The sequence below is a fragment of the Nelumbo nucifera genome, chromosome 5 (assembly GCF_055504915.1).
Source record: "Nelumbo nucifera cultivar China Antique chromosome 5, China Antique-T2T, whole genome shotgun sequence".
NCBI classification, from domain to species: domain Eukaryota; kingdom Viridiplantae; phylum Streptophyta; class Magnoliopsida; order Proteales; family Nelumbonaceae; genus Nelumbo; species Nelumbo nucifera.
Window position 1 is genome coordinate 84,873,885 of NC_142653.1, and position 24,719 is coordinate 84,898,603.

The 24,719-nt window shown below is 40.5% G+C and overlaps 1 protein-coding gene and 1 pseudogene across 6 annotated transcripts in view; both read right to left on the minus strand.

Annotated features, from left to right (window-relative positions):
- The window catches only part of TPR9 (Tetratricopeptide repeat (TPR)-like superfamily protein), an 88,472-nt gene that overhangs the window by 6,122 nt on the left and 57,631 nt on the right, over positions 1–24,719 (minus strand). For 4 of the 6 annotated variants that reach the window (XM_019200399.2, XM_010280598.2, XM_010280599.2 and 1 more), the window contains 6 exons: positions 18,891–19,009; positions 6,136–6,540; positions 5,920–6,054; positions 1,169–1,306; positions 527–682; positions 115–354 (listed from right to left, as the gene is read on the minus strand). In XM_019200399.2, the coding sequence (XP_019055944.1) occupies positions 115–354; positions 527–682; positions 1,169–1,306; positions 5,920–6,054; positions 6,136–6,540; positions 18,891–19,009 (1,193 nt within the window). The remainder of the gene's footprint in view (positions 1–114; positions 355–526; positions 683–1,168; positions 1,307–5,919; positions 6,055–6,135; positions 6,541–18,890; positions 19,010–24,719) is intronic. The other 2 variants (XM_088888631.1, XM_010280600.2) reach the window with 1 other exon arrangement.
- On the minus strand, positions 10,747–13,085 carry LOC104612977 (NADH dehydrogenase [ubiquinone] flavoprotein 1, mitochondrial pseudogene; annotated as a pseudogene).

The following is a 24,719-nucleotide window of genomic DNA, read 5'->3' on the forward strand; positions in this document are numbered from 1 at the left end:
AATCCATATGACAAATATCCAAGAACAAACCCAAAATAGTGCTTCTTCTTAGTATATGCTTTGACAGGAAAGAAATTCAAACCAACTGGAATGGAGAATGAGAATATAGCATACAGGTAAATGGCGCTCAAAGCTGCCAAAATTTGGAATAACTTGTAACCAACTAACTTTTTGTTGTGTATGCTTAGCCATACAACTATCTAAAACTGTGCCAAGACAATTTGGTTTTGCACACCGAAATGCATTTATAACAAGATCAGATAAATTCATTTCAGAACATCCACCACACTGGCACTTGAATGAGTATCGATCTTCCAGTAATTGCTGGCGGACTTTGAATTCCTGCTGGCCAACCTGCAAAAACAGAGAAATATCAACTTTTATCAGTACAAACACACATACAACCAATACAGCAGATCAATCCATTTAAATCCAAACCTATGCAGTAGAGGCATAATATCCTAATAAAACAGAAGATTCAGAAATAGACATAAGAATACTAATCAGCTTGTCTAGGATATCATACCTGTGGGCCATAAGATAGCTCCAGGGGATACCCTGCTGGCACAAATTCTGTTGTTCGTATAAAAAGGGTGCGCGAAATGAAATATGCATGAACATTTGGCTGGCATGAATGGTTAAATAAACTACCAGCTGGATAAATGGCTTGACCAACTCTGATCTACAAGAATGAAAATAATCAGAACAGAAATGATCAAAGGAGATGAAATTTATACCAACTGAATATTTCAGGACAAAATTGCAAACTTTGAGTGATAACAAGACACATGCCAACAATTCTTAGTAATACATTCTTCAATCCAAAAATAATTAAACGGCATTAGTTAAATAGAAGATTCCTCATTTGATTTAGTCTGTAAAAGATGAAGAAGAAGATAGGGAAGAGAGGAAGAATAGAAGGAAATGTGATTGTGTGTGTGATATTTTATAATATTAGTATTTAATGTCATATATGGTACACTAGGCATATACAAGTATTTGGGTGCCATAGATTGTATTGAACCCCCCAAAAAAACTTTAAAAATTATTGTACAAGAAATTATTCAACAAGAATTATCAGAATGAAAACTAATGCAAAGATAATAACTTATTGAAAAACAGTAACCAAGGCCAGGTAAAAACCAATAAAATAATGATGAGTACAGACCTGTTCTATATTGCTAGTTAAAGCACCTTTAGTAGATGGTTGACTTCTTGACTGCTCTAGTGGCCCATAGGCATCTACTGACTTCATTTGGACAATTGCCATAGAATTCACCTTGATTTGACATATAAGAATAACCAACTGCATCCATATATCAAAGGACTTGAGAACAACTTAGAGTAAAATTTTTGTTTTACACTTTAGCAAGTTTCAACTAAGAAATTAAGATCAATTATCAGAAAGCCTTTTTCGTTGTTGATTTTATGGAAAATGCATTCGATGTAAGAGCTAATGAATAAAATCTAGTTTTTTTTTTAATTTTTCATGTATTTATGGCTAGTAGGAATATAAAAATAATTTTAAGAAGTTATTTCCATTATTTCAGTCAATAGTTTGTTTTCCTAAATGCATTAGGGTCTTTTTACCACCACCAAATTGCATTAGGAGTTGGTTTTCCTAATTATACCAAAATTTAATTTTCCTAATTTGATTAAGAGTTAAATTAGAAAGTAAGAGTTAAGTTACTAAGTTAGAGTCATAATTCTAGCAAAATTGGGAATTATTTTATTTTTGTCTGTAGAGAACAGTGATGTGGTCCCCACTGTGTTCGTGTGATTGTAGTTAGCAGTTAGTTATTTCAGTTGGTAGTTATTAGTTCTTTTATTATTTTTCCATGTAAGCAGTAAGGGCGACAATTGGCCCTTCTCCTCTTCTCATCTCTTTGTCTTCTTATCTCTTCTCAATCTTTCCTTTGTTTATTTCACATTGAACCTAGGACTGATTGCAGTCCTATTCGACTACTTGGTATCAAAGCCAACCTAAGAGTTCTTATGCTAGTCTAATCAGGCTGACCACATGGGAACTTCCTAGGGTTGGAAGTTCCAGCAGAAAGAAGGTCATCGGCTGATTCTTGGAGGTTGCTGGCAGTGTGCGGCTGCTACTCAAGGGACTGTAGAACCTTGGAGAGATCCAGCGATCAGGAAGAATCAGAAGAAGGTTGGAATCCTCAAGATTAGGGTTCAGACATCAGTTAGAAGTTGGCAGCCAGAGTTTTTTCCTGAAGTAAGTTGATTTCCTTGAGATCGATCTAAAAAAGGGTTCCTTTTGTTTATTCTGAGAGGTGCGGTTAGGAAATCTCTTCTCTTCTCTTGAGGTTTTTAGGGTTTTAAGAGAAAACCCTAAAACTCAAGACTGTTGTTAATTCTGGAGCAGTAGTTGGACCTGTTCCCATTCCAGACTGAGTGTTTTTAGTTCTCTGGAGATCTAGTAGAGCTGTTTTATTATTTCTGGGTAGTTGCCGAACCTAATTCACCCTCCTAGGTCGGCTGTTAACAATTTCTGGGTGCAGTTTCACTTATCTCAGTGCTAAAAAGGGTGTTTTTTGATTAATATCTTAACAAGAATGGAGTTTAAGAATCAAGGGGGAGATGTTTTGTGGGCTGGTGGTTCTGGTAACATGTTTGAGAACACCTTTCAGATTACAACTGTCAAGTTTGACGGATCAAACTACTTAGAATGGGCCCAATCATTTTTGTCACCTAGAAGGGCGCCTAGTTGCTAAAAGTCAAGGCGCTTGGGCGAGGTGCCCAGCCAAGGGCGCCTAGGTGACGCCTTGACAACTGTGGACATCAAGTTGTTTAATGCCATTTCTTTGTCTTCAGTTTTGCATGTTCCTAAACTTAATACTAATTTGCTTTCAGTTAGTAGCATTACTAAAACGGTAAAACCCATAATTGTTCAGTAACTTTTTTCCCTGATCGAAGTGTTTTTTAGGATTTGGAGACAAGGAGGGTTATTGGGATTGACCGTGAGATGAATGGAATCTATCTGCTTTGAGGGAGCTCACATTGGGAAGATAGTGAACTTAGGAGGTCTTTTGTTTCTCAGTCTGTTAGTTAGGTTATGCTTTGGACTAACCGGTTGGGTCATTTATCTTTTAGGTCTTTGAAATGTCTAGTTTGTTTGAGTCCGTCTAGGTGTCCAATTTGAAATGTGAAAGTTGTGAACTTGCAAAGCATTGTAGAACAACCTATTAATTGAGTAATAAAAGAAAGTAGTATTCCTCTTGAAATTGTGCATACCGATGTTTGGAGACCTTATCACATCACTGCTATGGGGGGGTATAGATATTTCTTGTTGTTTGTTGATGACTATACCCACTTTTCTTGGGTTTACCTTATGCGTTCTCGAGATGAGGTTCCTACCTTGACCCGGATTTTTCATTAGATGATTTTAACCTAGTTTGGGGTCAAAATAAAAAATTTCAGATCCGATAATGCGAAAGAGTACTTCGCAAAACCATTAGCCTCATATTTTCTTGACCATGGGATTATCCACCAGAGTACCTGTCCTCATACACCTCAGCAGAATGGGGTTGTTGAGAGAAAGAATAGACACATATTGGAGGTGGCTAGAAGCATTGTATTTAACTCCAATGTGCCTATACGTTTCTGGGGAGATGCCATTCATACAGCTGTATATCTCATCAACCAAATTCCTTCACGGGTTCTTGACATGAAAGCTCCATTCACTCTTTTATATCCTGATAAAGAGTTGTTCACTATTCCCCTTAAAACCTTTGGTTGTACTTGCTTTGTTCAAACTCTTGGCCCTCATCGTTTCAAATTTGATCCTAAAGCCTCAAAATGTATTTCCTTAGTTATGCACAAACTCAAAAGGGATATTGCTGCTATGAACCTACTTCTGGGAGGAGGTTTGTCTTTATAGATGTCACTTTCTTTGAGGATGTACCTTATTATCCTAGGGTTTCTTCTCAGGGGGAGAGTAGTGAGGTTGGGATTCACTCACCAGAAGTTCCATTACCTATCCCAATCAGTGAAGAGGGGTGTAATGGGGAGGGTTGTTAGAGGTGTCGGGATTTGAGAGTTTATCACAAATGGTGGAGGCAGGTTGATTTCTATCATCAACAGTCTAGACCAGCCCCAATTCCTTCTATGGATCCAAATCTAGGTACCGCAGTTCCTTTATCTTCCATTACAGATGAGATACCTTCCACTGTTGAGCCCTCACCTCCATTGGATGACCTTGACCTCCCCATTGCTGTTCGTAAAGGCAAACACCGTTGCACTTCATCTACAACCCACTGTATTTCCCAGTTCCTGTTTTATGATCATCTGTCTCCTTACAAGTCCTTTGTTGCATCCATTGCTGATATTCCCATTCCCAGAACAATGCAGGAAGCCTTGTCAGTACTTGAGTGGAAGGATGCAATGAAGGTAAAAATGGACGCCCTTCTGAAAAACAATACCTGAGAGCTAGTTGATCAACCTAAAGGGAAGAAACTGGTTGGATGTAGATGGGTCTTTAATGTGAAGCATAATGCTAATGGTTCCATTGAAAGGTGTAAGGCCAGATTAGTTGCAAAGGGATTTACTCAGACATATGGCATAGACAAATTAGAGACTTTTGCACCAGTAGCAAAGATGACCATTATCAGAGTTTTATTATCTCTTGCAGCCAGTTACTCATGGCCTTTGTTTCAGATAAATGTTAAAAATGTCTTCCTCAATGGAGACTTGCAAGAAGAAGTTTACATGCAGTTGCCTCTTGAATTTTATAGTGTAGAAACAGGAAAGAAGGTTTGTCGGCTGAATAAAGCTCTATATGGACTAAAACAGTCTCCTAGAGCTTGGTTTGATAGCAAGCTCTTGAGAAGTTTGGCTATGTGCAAGTCCAGTAAGATCACACTTTGTTTATTAAGAAAGTGGACTCTTCCTTAACACTGCTTGCTGTATATGTGGATGATATTGTAGTGATAGGGAGTGATATCCGTGAGATTGAGTCTCTTAAGGAACTCCTTCATCAAGAGTTTGAGGTAAAAGACCTGGGAGAGTTACAATATTCTTGGGTATTGAGGTAAACATGGGATTTTTGTTTCCCAAAGAAAGTATGTTCTTGATTTGTTGGAAGAAACAGGGAAGCTGGGTGTTAAACCTGCTGACACGCCTATTGAAAAAAATCACAAGATCAATGCAGAAGGTGGAGAACCCCTTGAAAATAAAGCTCTGTTCCAACGGTTAGTTGGAAAACTTCTCCATCTTTGTCTCACACGACTGGATATCAGTTATGAAGTTAGTGTTGTTAGTCAGTATATGCACTCTCCTAGAACTGTAGGTTAAGTTGTGGGTAAGCAATGGACTGCGCTGGAGCTAGGCTTAACTGGGCCTCGGTTTGATCTAGTTGGGCCCTAACAACTTGTAAGTCAACTAGTATTTGTCCTATTCATGTTGATTTTCTACATGAAGTTTATGCTTTTCTTATGAAATTATGGATAATTATTAAGGAAATATGGTTATGGAACCCAGGGAACTACCTTAGGATATATATTTTTTACTTAAAAAAATCCATTGCCTAGGCAACAGTTAGGTGACTAGGTGACAAGGCGCCCCCTTGTTGCCTAGCCTTGCCTTGGCGCTTTGAAAACTATGATGGAGTCCATTCCTCTCTGTGAACCTGGCAATCCAATGCAAACTGGCACACTAACTCTAAAATTAATAAACTACTAAAACAAAGGATGTCAAATCTGTGGACTCCAACTTAACAAACTTCTTCTATTGACCATAACGGACACACTACTACCTCAATCAACATGAAACTTAAACTCTAAACGCCCTAGGCTGGGGAAAGTCAACATATGGGACCCAGTGGTCAAATAGTTGATTTCAACTTTGACTTGATCCTACAGGTACATAAAATGAAAAAGAAAGAAAGATTTAAGAGAGTGTCATGTATACCTGTGAAATAGAAGCCCCAGTCAAAGAAAACTCAAGACCATAAGACTGCTGAAGGCAGTAAGCCAGTATAATTGAGTAAATATGTGTTTCTAGTTTTCTTTCTAAAGTCATTTGTGCATAGTTATTTAAAAGCTCCTACAAGAAAAAAAGGGTGATTAGTTCCTATCATAAAATGACAAAATTGGGCAGGAAAATTAGCAAGGATCCGACAAATACCAAAGATTCAATGGTTTCAGAACCCCCCTTGGAATGACCTTTGTCAACTATAGACTTCACCAGAGCTCGACCGGCCAAGACAATTTCACATGGTAATACTGCAGGCCAATGTGCACCTCCACACTCATGTCCATGTTCAAAGAAGTGGTCAGCATTTGCATCTACTAAAGCATATCCAGAATCAATGGCCAAAGTCTTAGCAATGTATCTTTCAAGATCAGGTGGCACACTTTTAGGAATAGAATAATTGTTTGAATTGCTTCCAGATGGTTTCCCCCCTGCTTTTGCTTGGCAGTGCTGGGAACAGTATAATGATATTGAGCATGATGTGCAGGGAACCATATCTGCTGGTAGTTCACTCAAGCAGAAATGGCAATAATTGTCCCGGCAATGTTTTAACAAAATCTGCATATCACCACACAAAGTAACAATTGTCTATTAATTAACAAATACCTTTGACTTACTGTAAATAAGATCTAATAGCTGCAATTATACAGATGAATAGGGAAATGATAAAACTGTTGATTGCATATGCCAAGACAAAAATAATAACTTGAAAAGAAAAGTGGAGAGGGGGAAGAGTCTATCCACTATGACAGATGCACAAAAAGTGAAAATAGCAGAATTCTTAAAGACTATAAGACAAACCAACATTAACATTCAAAAAAAATGTTGATGACTAATCAAATCAATCCCAAAAAAATTATCTTCCCTAAGAAAATACCAGAAGTGGTGGGATATGTTGGGTAATACCGCTTTTAGTGAATAGAATGCAAATAAGAAATTGCCTAGTTTTCTAAATTCGTTGTTTATACTTCTTATTACCCAATGTTTACTGAACAAGTCCCACTATGGTACCAAAAGGTGTTGTACCTGAAAAACTTATATCCAATCAACTAGTATTCGTCCATATGGTAACCAATCAACTGGTATTCATCCAAATTCACATGGGTTTCTGATTAGTTAAAAATGTTCAGTTACCATACCTTTCTGGAACCATAGAAATTGCCTTACTGAATATATATTCTTTTATGACTTCAAATTTAACTAATTTAGAACCCACTTTTATTTTCTAAGATATGTAACTATTTTTTTTTTATGAGCAACTAAGATATGAAACTCATTCACTTTCTAAGTTCTATTATTGTATCTACATTCATATTTATTAATGCATACTCTTCATAATATAGCTTTTATTTTTACACTTTGTTTATATGTATTACATTTTTTGGGTTTGGGAATTATTCATTATCAGGGGAAAATATGCTTTTTTACTGTATTGTATTACATTCATATATAACCTGATGAAGTGGGGCATGTCCTCCAAGACAGATTCTTCTTCTTCGAACACATTTAAGGTGGTAAAAGGGCAGTTCTGAAGATCTAGCAGAGCTGACACATCTTTCAAAGTGATAGTAGTGCCACTACTCATACAGATAGAATCAGCAGCAGTATGATTGATTCTTGTCTGAAAACCCTAGATTCTAGTGAAAGATGAATTTAGGATGATTTTCATGTAGGCTTCAAGGTGGAATGAAGAGGTTTGAAATTAGTTATAGATTTTATAGTGGACAACTCAAAAGATTCCAGATTTGGTTTTCTAATTGCTGCGGTCTAATGGTGGATGATCTAAGGAAAGGAATCTGATAAGATTGAGCTTCTTCGAGGGAGCTCTGCCTCCTGAAATGGATTACACAGAGAAAGAGAAGAAAGAATTGGGAGGGAAGAAGAAGAAAACTGGAGGGAAAACTCAGATCTGTCTCTTCTCTTCTCACAATGGAATATTTATACACTCAATTATAACTAACTCCAATATGACCCATAAACCCATAATGGATCAGTGCTGACGTGGCCTTTGAGTGTAGACATATCTGAATGGAGGAATGAAGCTCATGGCTTTCCTGTAGCTGGCTGACTGTGTCTTTCTCCTCCTCTGGCACCCTGGGCCTGGGCCAAAGCCTTGGTGTTGGGCGGAGCCTTATCAACTCTCTCCCCCTTGAGACAAGCCTTGCCCTCAAGGCTTATGAGGGAACTGCTGCAGGAGTTTGGCAAAGTCCTCCCATGTGGCACCATCTTGGCCTCTTGGGGCAGATTGCTCCAAACACCAGAACTTTCTTTGTTATTGTTGTTAGATTTAAGTTTTTTACTTCTACTGTTAGAATACTGTCAGCCTAGGCTGCTGTCAGCATGTTCTTTTCTTTATTTTTAGGGTGTGCTGCCAGGGACCTACTTGTAATTTCTTTATATCTTATTTGTTACATCACATTAACATAAAAAAAGAAGCTGGGCGCCACCAGCACTGATCTTTTGACTCTCACATATTTTTTTCTTCCTCTTCTCTTCTCTCCTCTCTTTTCTTCCTCTTTTCTTGTAAGAGAACATGGTACCAAAGCACAACTCTGGGCAATAGGAGTTGTTTTTTTCCGCTGAATCATATCCATTCAACCCAGGCATCAGATTTCTTGGACTGTGAAGACAAAAAAAAACCTAATTGGACTGATCAGAACTATTTTTTGTTGCTTCTTCTGGGTTCTTCCTTGGTCGTAGCACCAAGGTAACCCTAGTAGGAGGAGGCCAATGCTGTGAAGCTTCCTTATTTTCCATTGGCTGATGCTGTGAGGGCTTAGTTGTGATTTTTGCATCTTCATACAGGTTCTGTAGAGGGGTGTGTGATCCCCTTTGTCACAGGTATGTACTGTGTTTAAATTGGTGTGCAAAGTGTGAAGATTACAACAGTATTCTCCTTATTTCTGGACTGTTTAGCTGCTGCCAGTAGCTCTTCAGTATTGTGTACCTGTCTTCAGAAGCAGTGTGTGGGGTTTTGTGCCCTAATTGTGACTGTTAGAAGTAGTACTGGTGTGAGGACTGGTCTTGTGCACCTGCAGTTTTGTTTTTGACTTGTAGACCTGCCTTTGAAAATGGCCAACGATGATTCTGCTTCATCTGGGGTTACATCAACCCATAGTACAGCAGGTATGGGGACTGAAAGTATGATGTTTCCTATGCCAATTACTCCTTTAAATGGTCTGAACTACCTGGAGTGGGTCAAAGGTGTAAAACTTTATATAACAGCAAGGGGAAAAGCTGGTTACATAAATGTAAGGGTGAAAGAACCCAAGAGTGGGACTGCTGAACATGATCGGTGGGACCAAGCAAATAGTATGGTGATGTCCTAGCTTCTTGCAGCCATGGAATCTGATGTGAAGAAGAACTTTATGTGGGCAGACACTGCAAATGAGATATTGGAACGGGCCAAAACCTCCTATTTTGAGCAAAGGCACTATGCTAGATCTACCAATTACAAACTGAATCCTCAACCTGTAAATAGGGAAACCGTAGCTTATCAGCCTATTATTCAGCCCTTACCTCAGTATGGAAGGAATTGGACCACTAACAGGCTATAGAATGGAAATATGATGATGATGCTAGAGCCTAATAGAAGCTGGTGTCTCAACAGCAGGTTTTTGCCTTCTTGTTGGGACTAAACCCCATATATGAACCCCTTAGAGTTAAGATTTTAGGAAGTAAAGAGTTGCCTTCAGTTCAAGAGGTGTATGCCCTTGTTCAATCTGAGGAAAGTAGGCGGAGTGTGATGGTTGCAACTAAGGGGGAGAAACAGGTAGCATTAGCTGCAATGGGTGGAAATAATATGGGAAAGAAAAATGACTCCAGGAAAGCTGATGATAAGGATAAGTTGTTTTGCACCCACTGTCGTCGTTCAAGACATACACATGATACATGTTGGGAGTTCCATGGGATACCAAAGTGGGCTGTAAAGAACCAAGAACAGGGTAAGGTACATGGTCAGAAGAAGCCTAATACAGCACACAATGCAACAAATGTGGTAACCCAAGAAACTCAATCTGCTGGGGTACCAACTGATACTACTACGGAGCACTCCATTGGTTTTGACCCCAAGGAAGACATTATGAACTCCTTCCGTAGTAACTTGGAATCATATGGTAGGGCCTTGTGCCAGATGGACAGTTCAGCTACTGGTAACCCTTCTACTTCATTTGTGTCTATATCAGGTAATGCAGCTTCTACCTTCCATGTCTCCACTGCCACTGATTCCCCTTGGATCATTGACTCAGGGGCTTCTAATCACATGACTGGTAAGCCAAACCTATTCCAGTCTTGTAACCTTTTGTTAGGAAGGGATAAGGTGAGACTTGCAGATGGATCATTTTCCTCCATTGCAGGCCAAGGATCAATATCCCTTCCTCGTAGACTTAACCTGAATAATATTTTCCATGTCCCTCAGCTTCCCATCAACCTTCTTTCTATTAGTAGTATTACAGACTCGTTAAATTGCAATGTAACCTTTTTTCCTGATTCATGTATTTGATAAGACCCAGAAACTTGACACACAAATCTCAGACACACAGCAGAATTCACACAACTAGAACATCAACAAAAGAACTGGTATTCATTCAGAAGAAAAGAAGAACATTAACAGTGAGACCGCCGGCTCTCCCAATCACTCACAGTATTCTTCACTCAAAAAAAGCCTCCCCCCCCCATCCCCCAAAGCCCCTTCTTATACTCTTCTTACAGCATAACCGACTCCCTCAATAAATGCCTAGCTGGCCAAGTTATAAATGTCCACACTCTTCTTATTCCTAACTGACATAGCTATAAATGCCTCAAGACTCTCCTTATTCCCTCCAGCCATAATTGCCCCCATGTTCAATTATTTCCCCCCTTAGCCGAAAGCTGACATTTCCCCTTCCTGGCATACGTAAGGTTAATTGGGGGCCTATCATTACCCGCCACCCAAAGTCTAACCTTGTCCTCAAGGTTAAAATGAGGAAATTGGTCTCGAAGCAAGCCAAAAGGCTCCCAAGAATCTTCAAAATCAGGTAGGCCCTGCCAATGAATAAGCACTTCCAACCCAGTAACTCCAGGCATAGTGGATGGACGCACACCGCACACTGATATGTCCCTGCACAGGCCAAGCAGCAGCATCGCCCAATGCACAGATGGTGTGTCTGCTTTGTCACCTCTTGAAGCATGTCTATTTCCTCCAGCTTCGCGTTTCCAACCTTCAGCCTCTCCATGATCATCCGCAGCCATCCTGTCCCCTCCTTGCATGGTGTCCACTGCCCACGACTTTCATGCTTATAGAAGTAAGAGAGCCTAGCAATTGCCTCCACAATATCAGTTGACTTGTCCATCACAATTACAACAGCTGTCCCTAAACCCGTTTGGACAGCTTTGAGTGCATCATAATCCATCAACACATCATCACATATGTGCTTTGGAATCAGTGGAACAGAAGAACCCCCTGGTATCACTGTAAGAAAATTATCCCATCCACCTCTAACTCCACAATGCCTCTCTATCAGCTCCTTCGATGGAATACTCATCTCCCCTTCAACTGTACAAGGCTTATTCATGTGGCCTGAGACACAGAATAGCTTTGTCCCATAATTGTTCTTCCTACCAAAACTAGCAAACCATTCAGGACCACGCCTTAAAATGGTGGGGGAAACAGCCACAGTTTCAACATTTGTAACAGTTGTTGGGCATCCATATAGCCCTGCATTAGCTGGAAAAGGAGGCTTCAACCTTGGTTTTCCTTGTTTTCCTTCAAGGATTTCCAACAACGCTGTCTCTTCTCCACAAATGTAAGCATCAACTCCATAGTGGATATGAACATCATATCCAGATCCACGTGCATTTTTTCCCAAAAGTCCAGCTTGATAAACTTCCCTCCTTGCCTTCTCAAGGTTTTTCCGCTCATTTACATACTCTCCCCTTATGTAGATATAAGCAGTAGTGGCCCGCATACCAACCCCTGCAATCAGGCAACCCTCTAGTAGTTTATGTGGGTCATGGCGCATAATTTCTCTATCCTTACATGTTCCTAGCTCACTCTCATCAGCATTGACAACAAGATAAGAAGGACAGCCATCAGATACTTTTGGCATGAAAGACCACTTCAGGCCAGATGGAAAACCAGCTCCACCACGGCCTCGAAGACCAGATTTCTTCATTTCATTGACAACCCAATCAGAGCCCTTAGGTACCAAGTCTTTGGTTCTATACCAGTCACCCCGCTCCATGGCACCGTTCAGGAAAGGGACGTGCAACCCATTAACAAATGCTGCTTCAAGGACTGATTCTGGCAGGTCACGTAAGGGGGTGGAGAGCACCTCGAATTGGCGACGATATTCCTTAACAGTAGTGGATTGACGTAATGATAGAAGCTGCTCCTGCAAGTTTCCCTCCTGAGTTGATCGAAAACGTTCAAGGAGGAGTTCCTTGAATTCTGCCCAACTACAAAAAGGTCGCCGACCATCCTCCCAATAATACCACGCCAATGCATCACCCTCTAAATAGACAACTGCAGCTCGCAGACGCAGTGCCGGAAGCAATCCATTAATCTCAAAATAGCGCTCCACACGAAAAAACCAACTGTCTGGATTTTCCCCATCAAAATTAGGTAACTCCAACTTCCGAGGAAGTGAATCGGGAGTATGTTCCGGCACCGGCATTGAGGAAGACGTCGGAAATGCCGCACTCTTCCCTTTGTCAGCCACACAACTCGATGCGACTAAAGGAGGAGCAATGTCAGTCGTAGACAAAGGAGCTGAATAGGCCTGTTGCTGAAGCAACAGATCAAAACGTCTCACCAGATCTTGAACGCTTCCTTCCAGAGACGAGATCTTCAAAAGTCCAGCTGTTATCTCATCACGTAAGCCATCCACTTCAGAATGCAGAGAAGTTAAGCGTTCTTCGAAACCCTCCACTTGCGATGCCACTTCCTTAGCTGTCACCATGGCCGAGGAAAGACGCGCTCTGATACCACTGATACGACCCAGAAACTTGACACACAAATCTCAGACACACAACAGAATTCACACAACTAGAACATCAACAAAGGAACCGGTATTCATTCAGAAGAAAAGAAGAACATTAACAGTTGGTCGGTTCTTTGAGAGACCGCCGGCTCTCCCAATCACTCACAGTATTCTTCACTCAAAAAAAGCCTCCCTCCCCCATCCCCCAAAGCCCCTTCTTATATTCTTCTTACAGCATAACTGACTCCCTCAATAAATGCCCAGCTGGCCAAGTTATAAATGCCCACACTCTTCTTATTCCTAACTGACATAGCTATAAATGCCTCAAGACTCTCCTTATTCCCTCCACCCATAATTGCCCCCATGTTCAATTATTTCCCCCCTTAGCCGAAAGCTGACCTTTCCCCTTCTTGGCATACGTAAGGTTAATTGGGGACCTATCAGTATTTTTCAGGATCCAACTTTTGGGAGGACGATTGATAGAGGATCTAACTTCTCGGTGTCATCCTCAGAGTCGCATAGTTAGTCAAATAAGGGTCAACTTTTTTTTTTGTGGCATAATCGGTTAGGTCATGTGTTTTCTGAAATAATAGTCTTTGTTTCCTTTTTTATTTAAGTCCTATTCAGTGATAGTTGAGCAAGCAATATAGAACAATATTTCCTTCAAGTAATAAAAGATCAAATTTCCCTTTCCATATTGTGTATTCTGATGTGTGGGGGCCTACTACCATAACTTCAAAGGGCGGGTATAAGTACTTATCACATTGATTGATGATTTCTCTTGCTATACATGGGTATTTCCCATGCGTAGCAGAGATGAAGTCCACAAGATCGTAAGAGATTTCCAAAGGATGGTGTTTACACAGTTTCATGTTGAAATTCAGATTTTTCAATCTGATAATGCGAAGGAATATTTTCATGGTGAGCTAAATGAGTTCTTTGCTTCCCATGGATCCATTCATAGGAGCTCGTGTGCAAGAGAACCACAACAAAACAATGTTGCAGAAAGAAAGAATAGACACCTCCTTGAGGTAGCCCAAGGGATGATGTTACATATGAATGTTCCCAAACGATTTTGGGTTGATGTTGTACTTGCTGTTGCTTATGTCATAAACCGCATGCCTCTAGAGTGTTAAAATACAAGGCCCCTCATCAGTTATTGTTTCCTCAGTCTCCTTTATTTTCCATTCCCATGAGGGTGTTTGGTTGTCATGCTTTTGTCCATGACTTATCCCCGTCCCATGGTAAGTTGGATCCTCAGTCTATTCCATGTGTCTTTTTGGGGTACCCCTCCTCGCAAAAGGGTTACCGGTGCTTTGATCTTGTTGGTCATAAGTTCTTTGTCTCCATGGATGTCTCATTTTTCGAGTCTGAACCATTCTTCCCTACTTCTCCTCAGGGGGAGAGTAATGCGGAAGAGGAGAAGTAGCTCCAAGTTCGTCAAGTCTCCCTTCCTTCTATTCAGGACCCCACTCCTTTTCGTGTCTTCCAACGTAAACGCCGTAGAGATCAGCAATGTGACAAAGATGTGGAGCCACCAAACACTGAGCAACCAACACTATCTAATTCCTAGGAGGTAAGTCCAACACATGTTGATCCCCTAGCTCCCATTTCGGTTGTGGATGATCTTGACATTCCTATTGCTCATAGAAAGGGGGTCAGGTCATGCACTACCAAACACCCCATTACCCAGTATGTTTCCTATGACCACATTTCCTCCTCTCACCGTGCCTTCCTATTTGTAGTTGATAGTATTGCCATACCCAGAAACGTGGCAAAGGCTTTAAAATATTCTGAATGGACAGATGCTATGAAGGAGGAGATCAATGCCCTCCATAAGAATCAAACATGCAAGTTGGTGGATCTTCCAACAGGGAAAGATCCAGTGGGGTGTAAGTGGGTGTTTACAGTGAAACACAAGGCAGACGGGATAGTTGAAAGATACAAAGCAAGACTGGTAGCTAAAGGGTACACCCAAGATTATGGTGTTGACTATGATGAGACATTTTCTCCAGTAGCTAAGATGAATTCAATACGGGTTCTTCTATCATTGGCTGCAAACTTTGACTAGAAATTGCATCAACTGGATATAAAGAATGCCTTTTTTAAATGGTGATTTGGTGGAGGAGGTTTACATGATTCAACCCCTAGGTTTTTGTGCCAAAGGAAGTGAAAGTAAGGTGTGCAAACTAAGAAAGTCCCTCTATGGTCTAAAACAATCTCCTAGAGCATGGTTCAGTAAATTTCATATGGCGGTTCAACAAGTAGTGTTCAAGCAATGTCAGTCTGATCACACTCTCTTTGTGAAGAGATGTCAAGAACAAGTGGTTGTGCTGATAGTGTATGTAGATGATATCATCATTACAGGAAATTGGAGCACAGAAATACAAAAATTGAAGGAATTCCTAGCCTCTCAATTTGAAGTGAAAGATATGGGTCCCCTAAGTACTTTCTTGGAATTGAGGTTGCCCGCTCAAAAAGGGGCATATTCATTTCTCAGAGGGAGTATATCCTAGATCTGTTACAGGATACAGGCAGGTTAGGTGTAAAACCAGTAGATACCCCTATGGATGTTGACAATAAACTAGGAAATTGTGATGGTGAACCACTAAAAGATGTGAAACAGTTTTAAAGATTAGTGGGAAGGTTGCTTTATTTGTCCATGACATATCCTGACATTGCTTACTCAGTTGGGGTCCTAAACCAATTCATGCATTCCCCTAAGAGACCACACATGGAGGCAACAGAGAGGATTCTAGGTATTTGAAGAAGTATCCAGGAACATGGTTTCTATTCAGCAAACATAATCATCTTAAAGTGGAAGTCTACACAGATGCTGACTGGGCAGGTGCTGTGGATGAAAGAAAGTCCACAAGTGGGTACTGTACATTTGTATGAGGAAATCTAGTGACATGGAGAAGTAAGAAACAAAGTGTAGTGGCAAGGTCAAGTGAAGCGGAGTATAGAGCTATGGCACATGGGGTGGCTGAAGTTCTTTGGTTGAAGAACCTTTTAGGGGAACTTGGGGTTATTGTCCACAATCCTATGTCCCTCCACTGTGACAATAAGGCAGTCATTAACATTGCTAGTAATCTAGTCCTACATGATAGGACCAAGCACATTGAGGTGGACAAGCACTTCATAAGAGAAAAATTGGAAAAGAGAGAAACTTGTACTCCTTATGTCAAATCCAAGGAGCAATTTGCTGATATTCTCACAAAAGGGCTTCCACACCTGCAGCACAATGAACTGTGTGACAAGTTGGGCATGATAGATATATTCAACCCAACTTGAGGGGGAGTGTTGTTAGATTTAAGTTTTTTACTTATGCTGTTAGAATGTTGTCAGCTAGGCTGCTGTCAACATGTTCTTTTCTTTATTTTTAGGGTGTGCCGCTAGAGACCTACTTGTAATTTCTTTACATCTTATTTGTTACATCACATTAATATAAAATAGAAGCTGCATGCCGCCAGCACTGATCTTTTGACTGTCACATTTTTTCTTCCTCTTCTCTTCTCTCTCTTCTTCCTCTTTTCTTGTAAGAGAACAGTTATCTTATTACCCACCTGAACCCAACACAAGTCTATAATCACAAGTGGCTCCGCCACCAATTCCCTTTCATCTGTGAATTGAGGTAAGGTGGAACTAGCAACAGCAGAGCTGGGAATGCATGGCTTGAGCAATGATACATGAAAGGTTAGTGTAGCTTGGAGCCAGGAGAAGGTCAAACTGGTAAAGCTACTTGGCCCACTCTTTCTATTACCCAAAAGGGTCCAAAGTAACATAGAGAGAGTTTATACCAAGCTCTCTGGACCAGAGAAGACTGGTGGTAAGGCTGGAGTTTCAAATATACCAGATCACCAACTGCATATTCTACATCTTGATGCTTCTTATCATAAATTGACTTCATTTGTTGTTGTGCCTTTTGCAGGTGCAGCTTGAGAGGGGATGCCATCTCAAGCTAATAACTGAGCATCTACTTCAGCCATAGCTGGAGATCCCTTCTCATAAGGCAAGAGACCTGGGGCATCTCATCCATAAGCAATGTGGAGTGGAGTAGTTCCTATAGAGACATGGTATGATGTGCTGTACCAATACTTGGCCCAAGGAAGCCATTGCACCAATTCCTTAGGCTTGTCTTCCACAAAGCACCAAAAATAGGTTTCTAAGCACCTACTGACAACCTGTGATTGCCCATCTATTTGAGGATGGTAACTTGTTGAATGAAGAAGATCCATCCCTTGGACTGTTAAGTATGCTTCCCAGAACCTGCTCATAAACAGTGCCACAGTGGGTCACAATTTGTAACAATAGTGGTGGGTGTGCCATGCAGTTTAACTACTGATCCACGACCATTAACACTACTGATTTACCAGCTGATTTGGGCAATCATGAAATAAAATCCATAGTGATTTCCTCCCAAATCCCTTTGGAAATGGGTAGAGGTTGCAATAGCCCTGCTAGAGACTGTAAGGTATTTTTGCTGTTGGCAGGTGTGGCAAGATGCAACATAGCCTTGCACCCTCAATTTCATATCTAGCCAATAATAATGAGAAGCAAGGTGCCTGTAGGTACGTAAGGTTCCAGAGTAACCTCCAATGGCAGAAACATGAAACAACTTGAGAAGTTGTTGGTAATAGGCCAAATTCTGGACTAGAATGAGTCAACCCTTCTAGCCAATAGAGTGGTTGCCTGTGTCTTATAAAGGGCAAAAATGGTATTTTTATTTTTATTTTCTTTTGATTAAATTTATTTAAATGAACATTAGGGTCAACACTGCCATTTTCCACTGTCATCTAATGGAAGATTGATTAAATCCATTGCAAATTATAAGTGGTGTTTTAGTAAAATTTTAACTATAGGGTAGATTTTAGTAAATCCATGAAACTATAAGGGGTATTTTAGTAAATGACCATTTCTATTATTTAACTTTCGCTTAATAAATCTCATGCATCGCACGGGTCCCCGCTAGTTATATCTAATAAAAGAGTTTTAGGGAACTGAAGAGAGGATCGATCAGCTCTCTTCTTTCTTCCTCTTTCTTCCATTCTCCTCTTCTTCTAAACTCTCTTCTTCCACCTTCTTTTCTTTCTTTTTGGTTTATTTTCACATTTATTGCAGGTGTGATTTTCAACTGCTTCCTTCTATATACAAGTTTGAATTGTTGGTCCCCTGAAGTGGAGCTAGTCCATATTCCCTCCAGTACTGCATGTTTACCCAGGCCTTGACACTATTATTTATGGGCTCAACTGGGCTTCTAACAACATCCCCCTCCTTGAGTTTAACCTTGTCCTCAAGGTTGATATGGGGGAATTCATGTTGTAACTTCTCATATGATTCCCAAATTTATGCAAGATTGCCTAGCCAGAGAGGCCTGATTTTCCTACTGAAGTTGGCAACCCATAAGGAAATCCATTGAAATGTCTTCCCACATCTATATGGGAATGAGAAGCAGTTGGAGGATACCTGCTGGACACTGGGTATCATACTTGGATGTTGGCAAGTAACAGAAGTAGCCACAAATTCCTGAACTCCTCTTTTGATACCCAGCCAATGGGTTGCTACCTACTGATATATCTGGAGTACATCAGAATACCCGCTGGATGGTGAAGCATGGAAAAGCTACAAGAGTGTGGGTATAGGGGTAGTGTTGGTAGAAAGTACTAGTTGCTCTTAAAAGTAGAGAGTAGAGTCCTCCATGGATTTGATTTCAAAGGTGGGTCCTCCAGCCTTTTTATCAATGGTCCATAGCAGCATTAGTATTTCTGGTTTCACAGGTGTCCCCTGTAGTGTCTGGATTTGATTGATGACCCATTCTACCCAAGTTGCTCATTAGGGGAAGAATAGTAAACAGAAAAAGTACCGATATGCATAGTGCATAATGAATAAAATGAGCACAAATAAGTACTTGACAGTTGATACCACTAAGAAAGAAGGGTTTCATCATACCACAGCATAAGGTTCTTCAGAATGAACTAATGAAGCTTGAGCAATATCACTTAATGATGCCATACCCCTTCCTTTACTTGGTGTAGACACACATTGCAACTTTATTTGGCATGTTTCATCTGTCATATATGACATATATCAATTCAAAAACCAATAAAAGGTTACACTTTACGATATGACATAATAGAAATTTGTTAGACAAAGCAATACATGCCAACTTCTAATGAGACCTTTTTTAATGAAAGATCAACTTCTATGATACCTGGATACCTGTATACAAATTGTTGGTCTTCAGGATTCTGACCTTGATTTCTAACAGATTAGACAAAATTGTGATATCTCATAGGAACTGTTGTAGTAGGCGTCATACCATTGATGTACTGTTTTTATGTTCTTTCTATGCTTGGGGTAGTTCTGTCTTTTCCCCATTTTTTCTTATGGTGGCCTATTATAAATTATAAGAGGGGCTTCTGTCCATTCACATTTTTTACTCCAAATCATTATCTGTTGTTCTCTCTCTTCTAAGAAAATTCAGACTGATAAGATGGTATTAGAGCAACAAATCTGAAGTTCTGAACAAGGCACACTTTCCTGTGCATCCATCCTTTTTTTAATCAGCAACAAAGAAAGAAATTGATTCATTAAGATTTTAAAAGTTTCAATAGTTCAACAAGAGTTGTGGAAACGAAAAGAACAAAATCAATATAAAAAAAAGAAGAAAAAACCCACCATCCTTTTTACAATTGAGCCCAAAATATTTGTTGCTCATTAACCCCTTGTTTGGCCAAGGAATTTGCAGACCTCCGTACACATCTGATTTGTACTTGCATGTCTTTAAAAAACCACTTGAACCACCTTAATTCATTTCTGAAATTCCACATCATGTTTTTTCCCTTCTTTATCCATCCAAGTACCACCTTCGAATCCCCTTCAATCATCAAACTTTCAATTCCCATTTCTTTAGCTTTTTGCACCCCCAACAAATGCTGCTGATAGTTCTACCCATATAGAATCACTATCTTTGGTTGGACCTAAAAACATTACACATATGGTTCCCTTCTCATCCCTTATCACTTCTCCAACTCCAGAGGGCCCTGGATTACTGCCATCAAAATTTAACTTTTTTTTTTTGATCGGCAACTCAAGAAAATTGTATTAAAGAACAAAAAGGAACAACAATAAGTTGTTACGCCGAAGACCCTTTACAGCAAAGAATCCCCACACATTTAACATTGAGCCCAAAACAAATGCTGTCTAGAGTTCCTTGCTTAGCCAAACAATCTGCTAACTCATTTGCAGACCTCCTAACCCATCTTACATGGATTTACATATCTCTTGATATCATGTTGAATATTCTGAGATCATTTCTGAATTGCCATAGAGCCCCTTCTCCTTTTTCAACCGGCCAACAACTATTTTGGAGTCCCCTTCAAGAATCAGCCTAGTAATTCCCATATCCTTAGCTTTTTGCACCCCAATAATAGCAGCCAAAAATTTAGCTCTCACTGATTCACCTTGATCAATAGGACCTGAATACAAGGCACATATATTTCCATCTCATCTTTGAACACTTCACTAATACCGGAAGGCCCTGGATTGCTAAAGATACTTCCATCAAAGTTCAGCTTCATCCAATCACCACTTGGGGTCTCTTGACAATAAATCCGATTGAAATATGAGGAAGTAGAGAAGAGAAGGAAAGAAGAGAGAAAGGAGAAGGAATAAAGGAAGAAGAAAAAGTTTGGAGCAATAGAACTGTGGTGGCGGCGCCAGCTTTTATTATATTATATAGGGCGGCAGAAATAAGAAGGGAAAAGACCCTTGTGCCCCTGCTGTAAGTGAGTACAATAACAGAAATAACAGAAATAAAAAACGCTTTAACTAGCCAAAACAGACCCTAACACAAATAACAAAATTATTTCAACACTCCCCCTCAAGTTGGAGCATAGATGTCAATCATGCCCAACTTGTCACACAAATCATTGTGCCGCACATGATGAAGACCTTTGGTGAAGATATCTGCAAGTTGTCTTGTGAGCTGACATATGGAGTACATACTTCTCCATTTACAAGTTTCTCTCTAATAAAATGCTTGTTCACTTCAATGTGTTTCATCCTATCATGCAAGACTGGATTAGCAGTAATATTGATGGCAGCTTTATTGTCACAGTAGAGTGACATAGGATTGCTCACTGCAAAACCCAGTTCACCTAACAGATTTCTTATCCACATGATTTCAGCAACCCCATGAGACATCGCTCTATATTCTGCTTCAGCACTAGATCTAGCCACCACACTTTGTTTTTTACTTCTCCATGTGACCAGGTTTCCTCCTACAAAGGCACAATACCCACTGGTAGACTTTCGGTCATCGACTGCTCCTGCCCAATTAGCATCAGTATATACTTCCACCTTTAAGTGACCATGTTTCTGGAACAACAAACCAGCTCCGGGAAACTTCTTAAGGTATCTAAGGATCCTCTTTGCAGCTTCAAAGTGAGTTGTCCTAGGATTGTGCATGAACTGACTAAGGACACCCACTACATAAGCAATATCAGGCCTGGTCATAAACAAATACAAGAGTCTCCCTTCGAGTCTCTAGAACTTCTTCACATCTTTCAAAAACTCTCCCTGACTGTCTCCCAGCTGATGATTAGATTCAATTGGTGAGTCAATTGGTTTTACCTCCAACTTGCCTGTATCTTCTAGTAGATCTAGTACATACTTCCGTTGGGAAATAAAGATGCCCTTGTGAGAGCAGGCAACTTCAATTCCAAGGAAATAACGTAAGGGGCCTAGATCTTTTACCTCAAATTGAGTGGCTAAGAATTTTTTAGTCTCCGTATTTCAGCCTCCCAATCTCCTGTGATCACTATGTCATCCAGATACACAATAAGAGCTACAATTTTCCTTCACCTCTTTTCACAAAGAGAGTGTGATCTGACTGGCATTGTTTGAACCCCATCTGTTGAACTGCTAAATAGAACTTACTAAACCAAGCCCGAGGTGATTGTTTCAACCAATATAAAGATTTTTTTAATCTGCACACCTCATTGCCTTTGGCATAGAAACCTGGAGGTTGGGTCATGTACACTTCCTCTTCCAAGTCACCATTCAAGAAAGCATTTTTGATGTCCAATTGGTGAAGTTCCCAGTCAAGATTTGCTGCCAATGAAAGAAGGATCCTGATAGAGTTCATCGTGGCTACTGGAGCAAAAGTCTCTGCATAGTCCACTCCATATACCTGTGTAAAACCTCTTGCTACTAGTCTAGCCTTGTACCTTCAACAGTTCCATCAGCCTTGTGTTTCACTGTGAACACCCACTTGCAACCCACTGGTTCCTTCCCTTCAGAAAGGTCCACCAACTCCCAAGTGCCATTTTTGTGTAATGCATCAATTTCTTCCTGCATTGCATCTGTCCATTCAGGTTTAAATAAAGCTTCTGCCACATTCTTAGGAACGAGGACACTGTCCACAGAAGAGAGGAATGCACGAAATGAAGGTGAAACATGATCATAGGACACAAAATTAGAGATAGTATGATTAGTGGTACAAGATCTAACACCCTTTCTCTTAGCAATATGAATATCAAGATCATTGATGACAGGTGAATCAACATTGAGAGGAACAGGCATATCAATAGGAGCAAGTGTACCTGGCTGATGAGACGGATCTGCCTCCGGTGAATCCGATGATGTTTGTTGCATAGTGTCAGGTTCCACAACTCTTGAACTCCGTTGGCTTTTATGGCGACGATGAAAAACCCAGAATGGAGGAGAATCGGGTAAAGGAGGTAGTTGAGTTTGAGCCGCCTGTTTCTCCTCAACCCTACTCTCCCCCTGAGGAGAAACCGAGAAGAAAGGTTGATTCTCAAAGAAGGATACATCAATGGAGACATAGTACTTGCGAGAGGTAGGATCATAGCAGCAATACCCCTTTTGAGATAAAGGGTAACCAAGGAAAACACAAGGAATAACCCGAGGATCAAGCTTACCTCAAGTAGGGGACAAGTTATGGACAAAGCAACTACACCCAAAAACACGCATCGGAATGGTGGACAATGGAGTTGTAGGAAACAGAAGCTGATGTGGGGCCTTATACTCTAGTAACCGAGATGGCATACGGTTGATGATGAATGTAGCACACAAAACTGCATCCATCCAAAAACGTTTTGGCACATTCATATGAATTAATAAGCCACGAGCTACTTCGAGAAGGTGACGGTTCTTTCATTCAGCAACACCACTTTGTTGGGGTGTCCTAGCACAAGAGCTTCGCTGAAGTGACCCACTCGAAGCAAAAAACTCTGTGAGATCACTATGGAAGTATTCCTTCGCATTGTCCGACTGGAAGATATGGATCTCGGTTTGGAACTGAGTGAACACCATGCGTTGAAAGTCTTTCACATTTTTTGGCACTTCATCTCGAGATCGCATAGGGTAAACCCAAGTGTATCTAGAGTAATCATCAATCAAGGTAATGAAGTACTTATATCCAGCCTCAGTGGGTTAGAGTAACAGGGCCCCAAACATCAGAATAAACAATATGAAATAGAAATTCAGATCTTTTACTTCTCAAAGGTAAAAAACTTCTACAATGTTTACTCAATTGACATGTCTGACACTGTAACTGACTCACTGACAAGGACTCAAACAACTTTGGGAACATAACTTTTAATGACTCAAAAGAAAGATGACCTAGACGACTATGGCATAAATAGGCTTGACTCTCACTTGACAAACTCATGGACTCCGTAGCCACAAGACCAGCTTTATTCTCCAACACGTAGAGACCATCCACCATGCTTCCTCTACCAATCGTCTTCCTCGAGGCCAAATCCTGAAACACACATGAAGACGGAAAAATAAGTGACTGAACAGTTCAAGGAGTGAGTTATACTACTAATGGACAACAAATTTATATGTAATTTCGGAACATGCAGTACATTAGAAAGGGTAAGGCCGAGTGGGAGAGGTATGGTACCTGGCCAACTATGGTAGAGAAAGAACCATCAGCTAGTCGCACCTTATCTCTCCTAGAGAGAAGGTTATATGTCTGAAATAAATTTGACTTACCGGTCATGTGGTTTGAGGCTCCAGAGTCAATAACCCAAGGAGAATCAGTGGTATGAGATGACACATGGAAGGCAGTGGCAGCGTTACCTATTGTAGACGCGAAAAAAGTAGAGGGAGTAGGACCAAAATCCATCTGGCGAAGAGTCCTAACATACAATTCCAAATGGTCACGAAAGGAGTTGATAATTTCTTCCTTAGGGTCAGAATTGGGATGCCTCTCCTGAGTTACCAATGGACTAGTCTCTGTCGACGCCATATTAGTTGAGTTATACTTTTTCTGATTTTGCTAGTTTGGTTTCTTGCCCTGATCAGGTGTTGACTTCTTACCCAAATCCTGTGCCCATTTAGGTTTTCCATGGAGATCCCAACATGTATCTCTCATGTGTCGTGTCTTCTGGCAGTGAGTGCACCAAAGTTTACTCTTATCATTTGTTCTTTTCTGAGAGTCACCTTTCTTAAAAGCACCTCCGACATTTGTATCTGAATTTCCCCGGACAGCTAGGGCAACTGACTCCCCCTCTACACAATTCATTACACTTCTTCTACTCTCTTCTGACTGCACTAAGGCATACACCTCCTGAACTGATGGCAAGTCTTTACTACCCAAGATCTGCACCCTAATGGACTCATATGAAGGATTCAGCCCTAGGAGGAAGGCAAAGACCCGTTGCTGAGATACAAGTGACTTGTACGCCTTTGCATCTTCATCACACTTCCAATTCACATTCTGGTAGTGATCAAGTTCTTTCCATA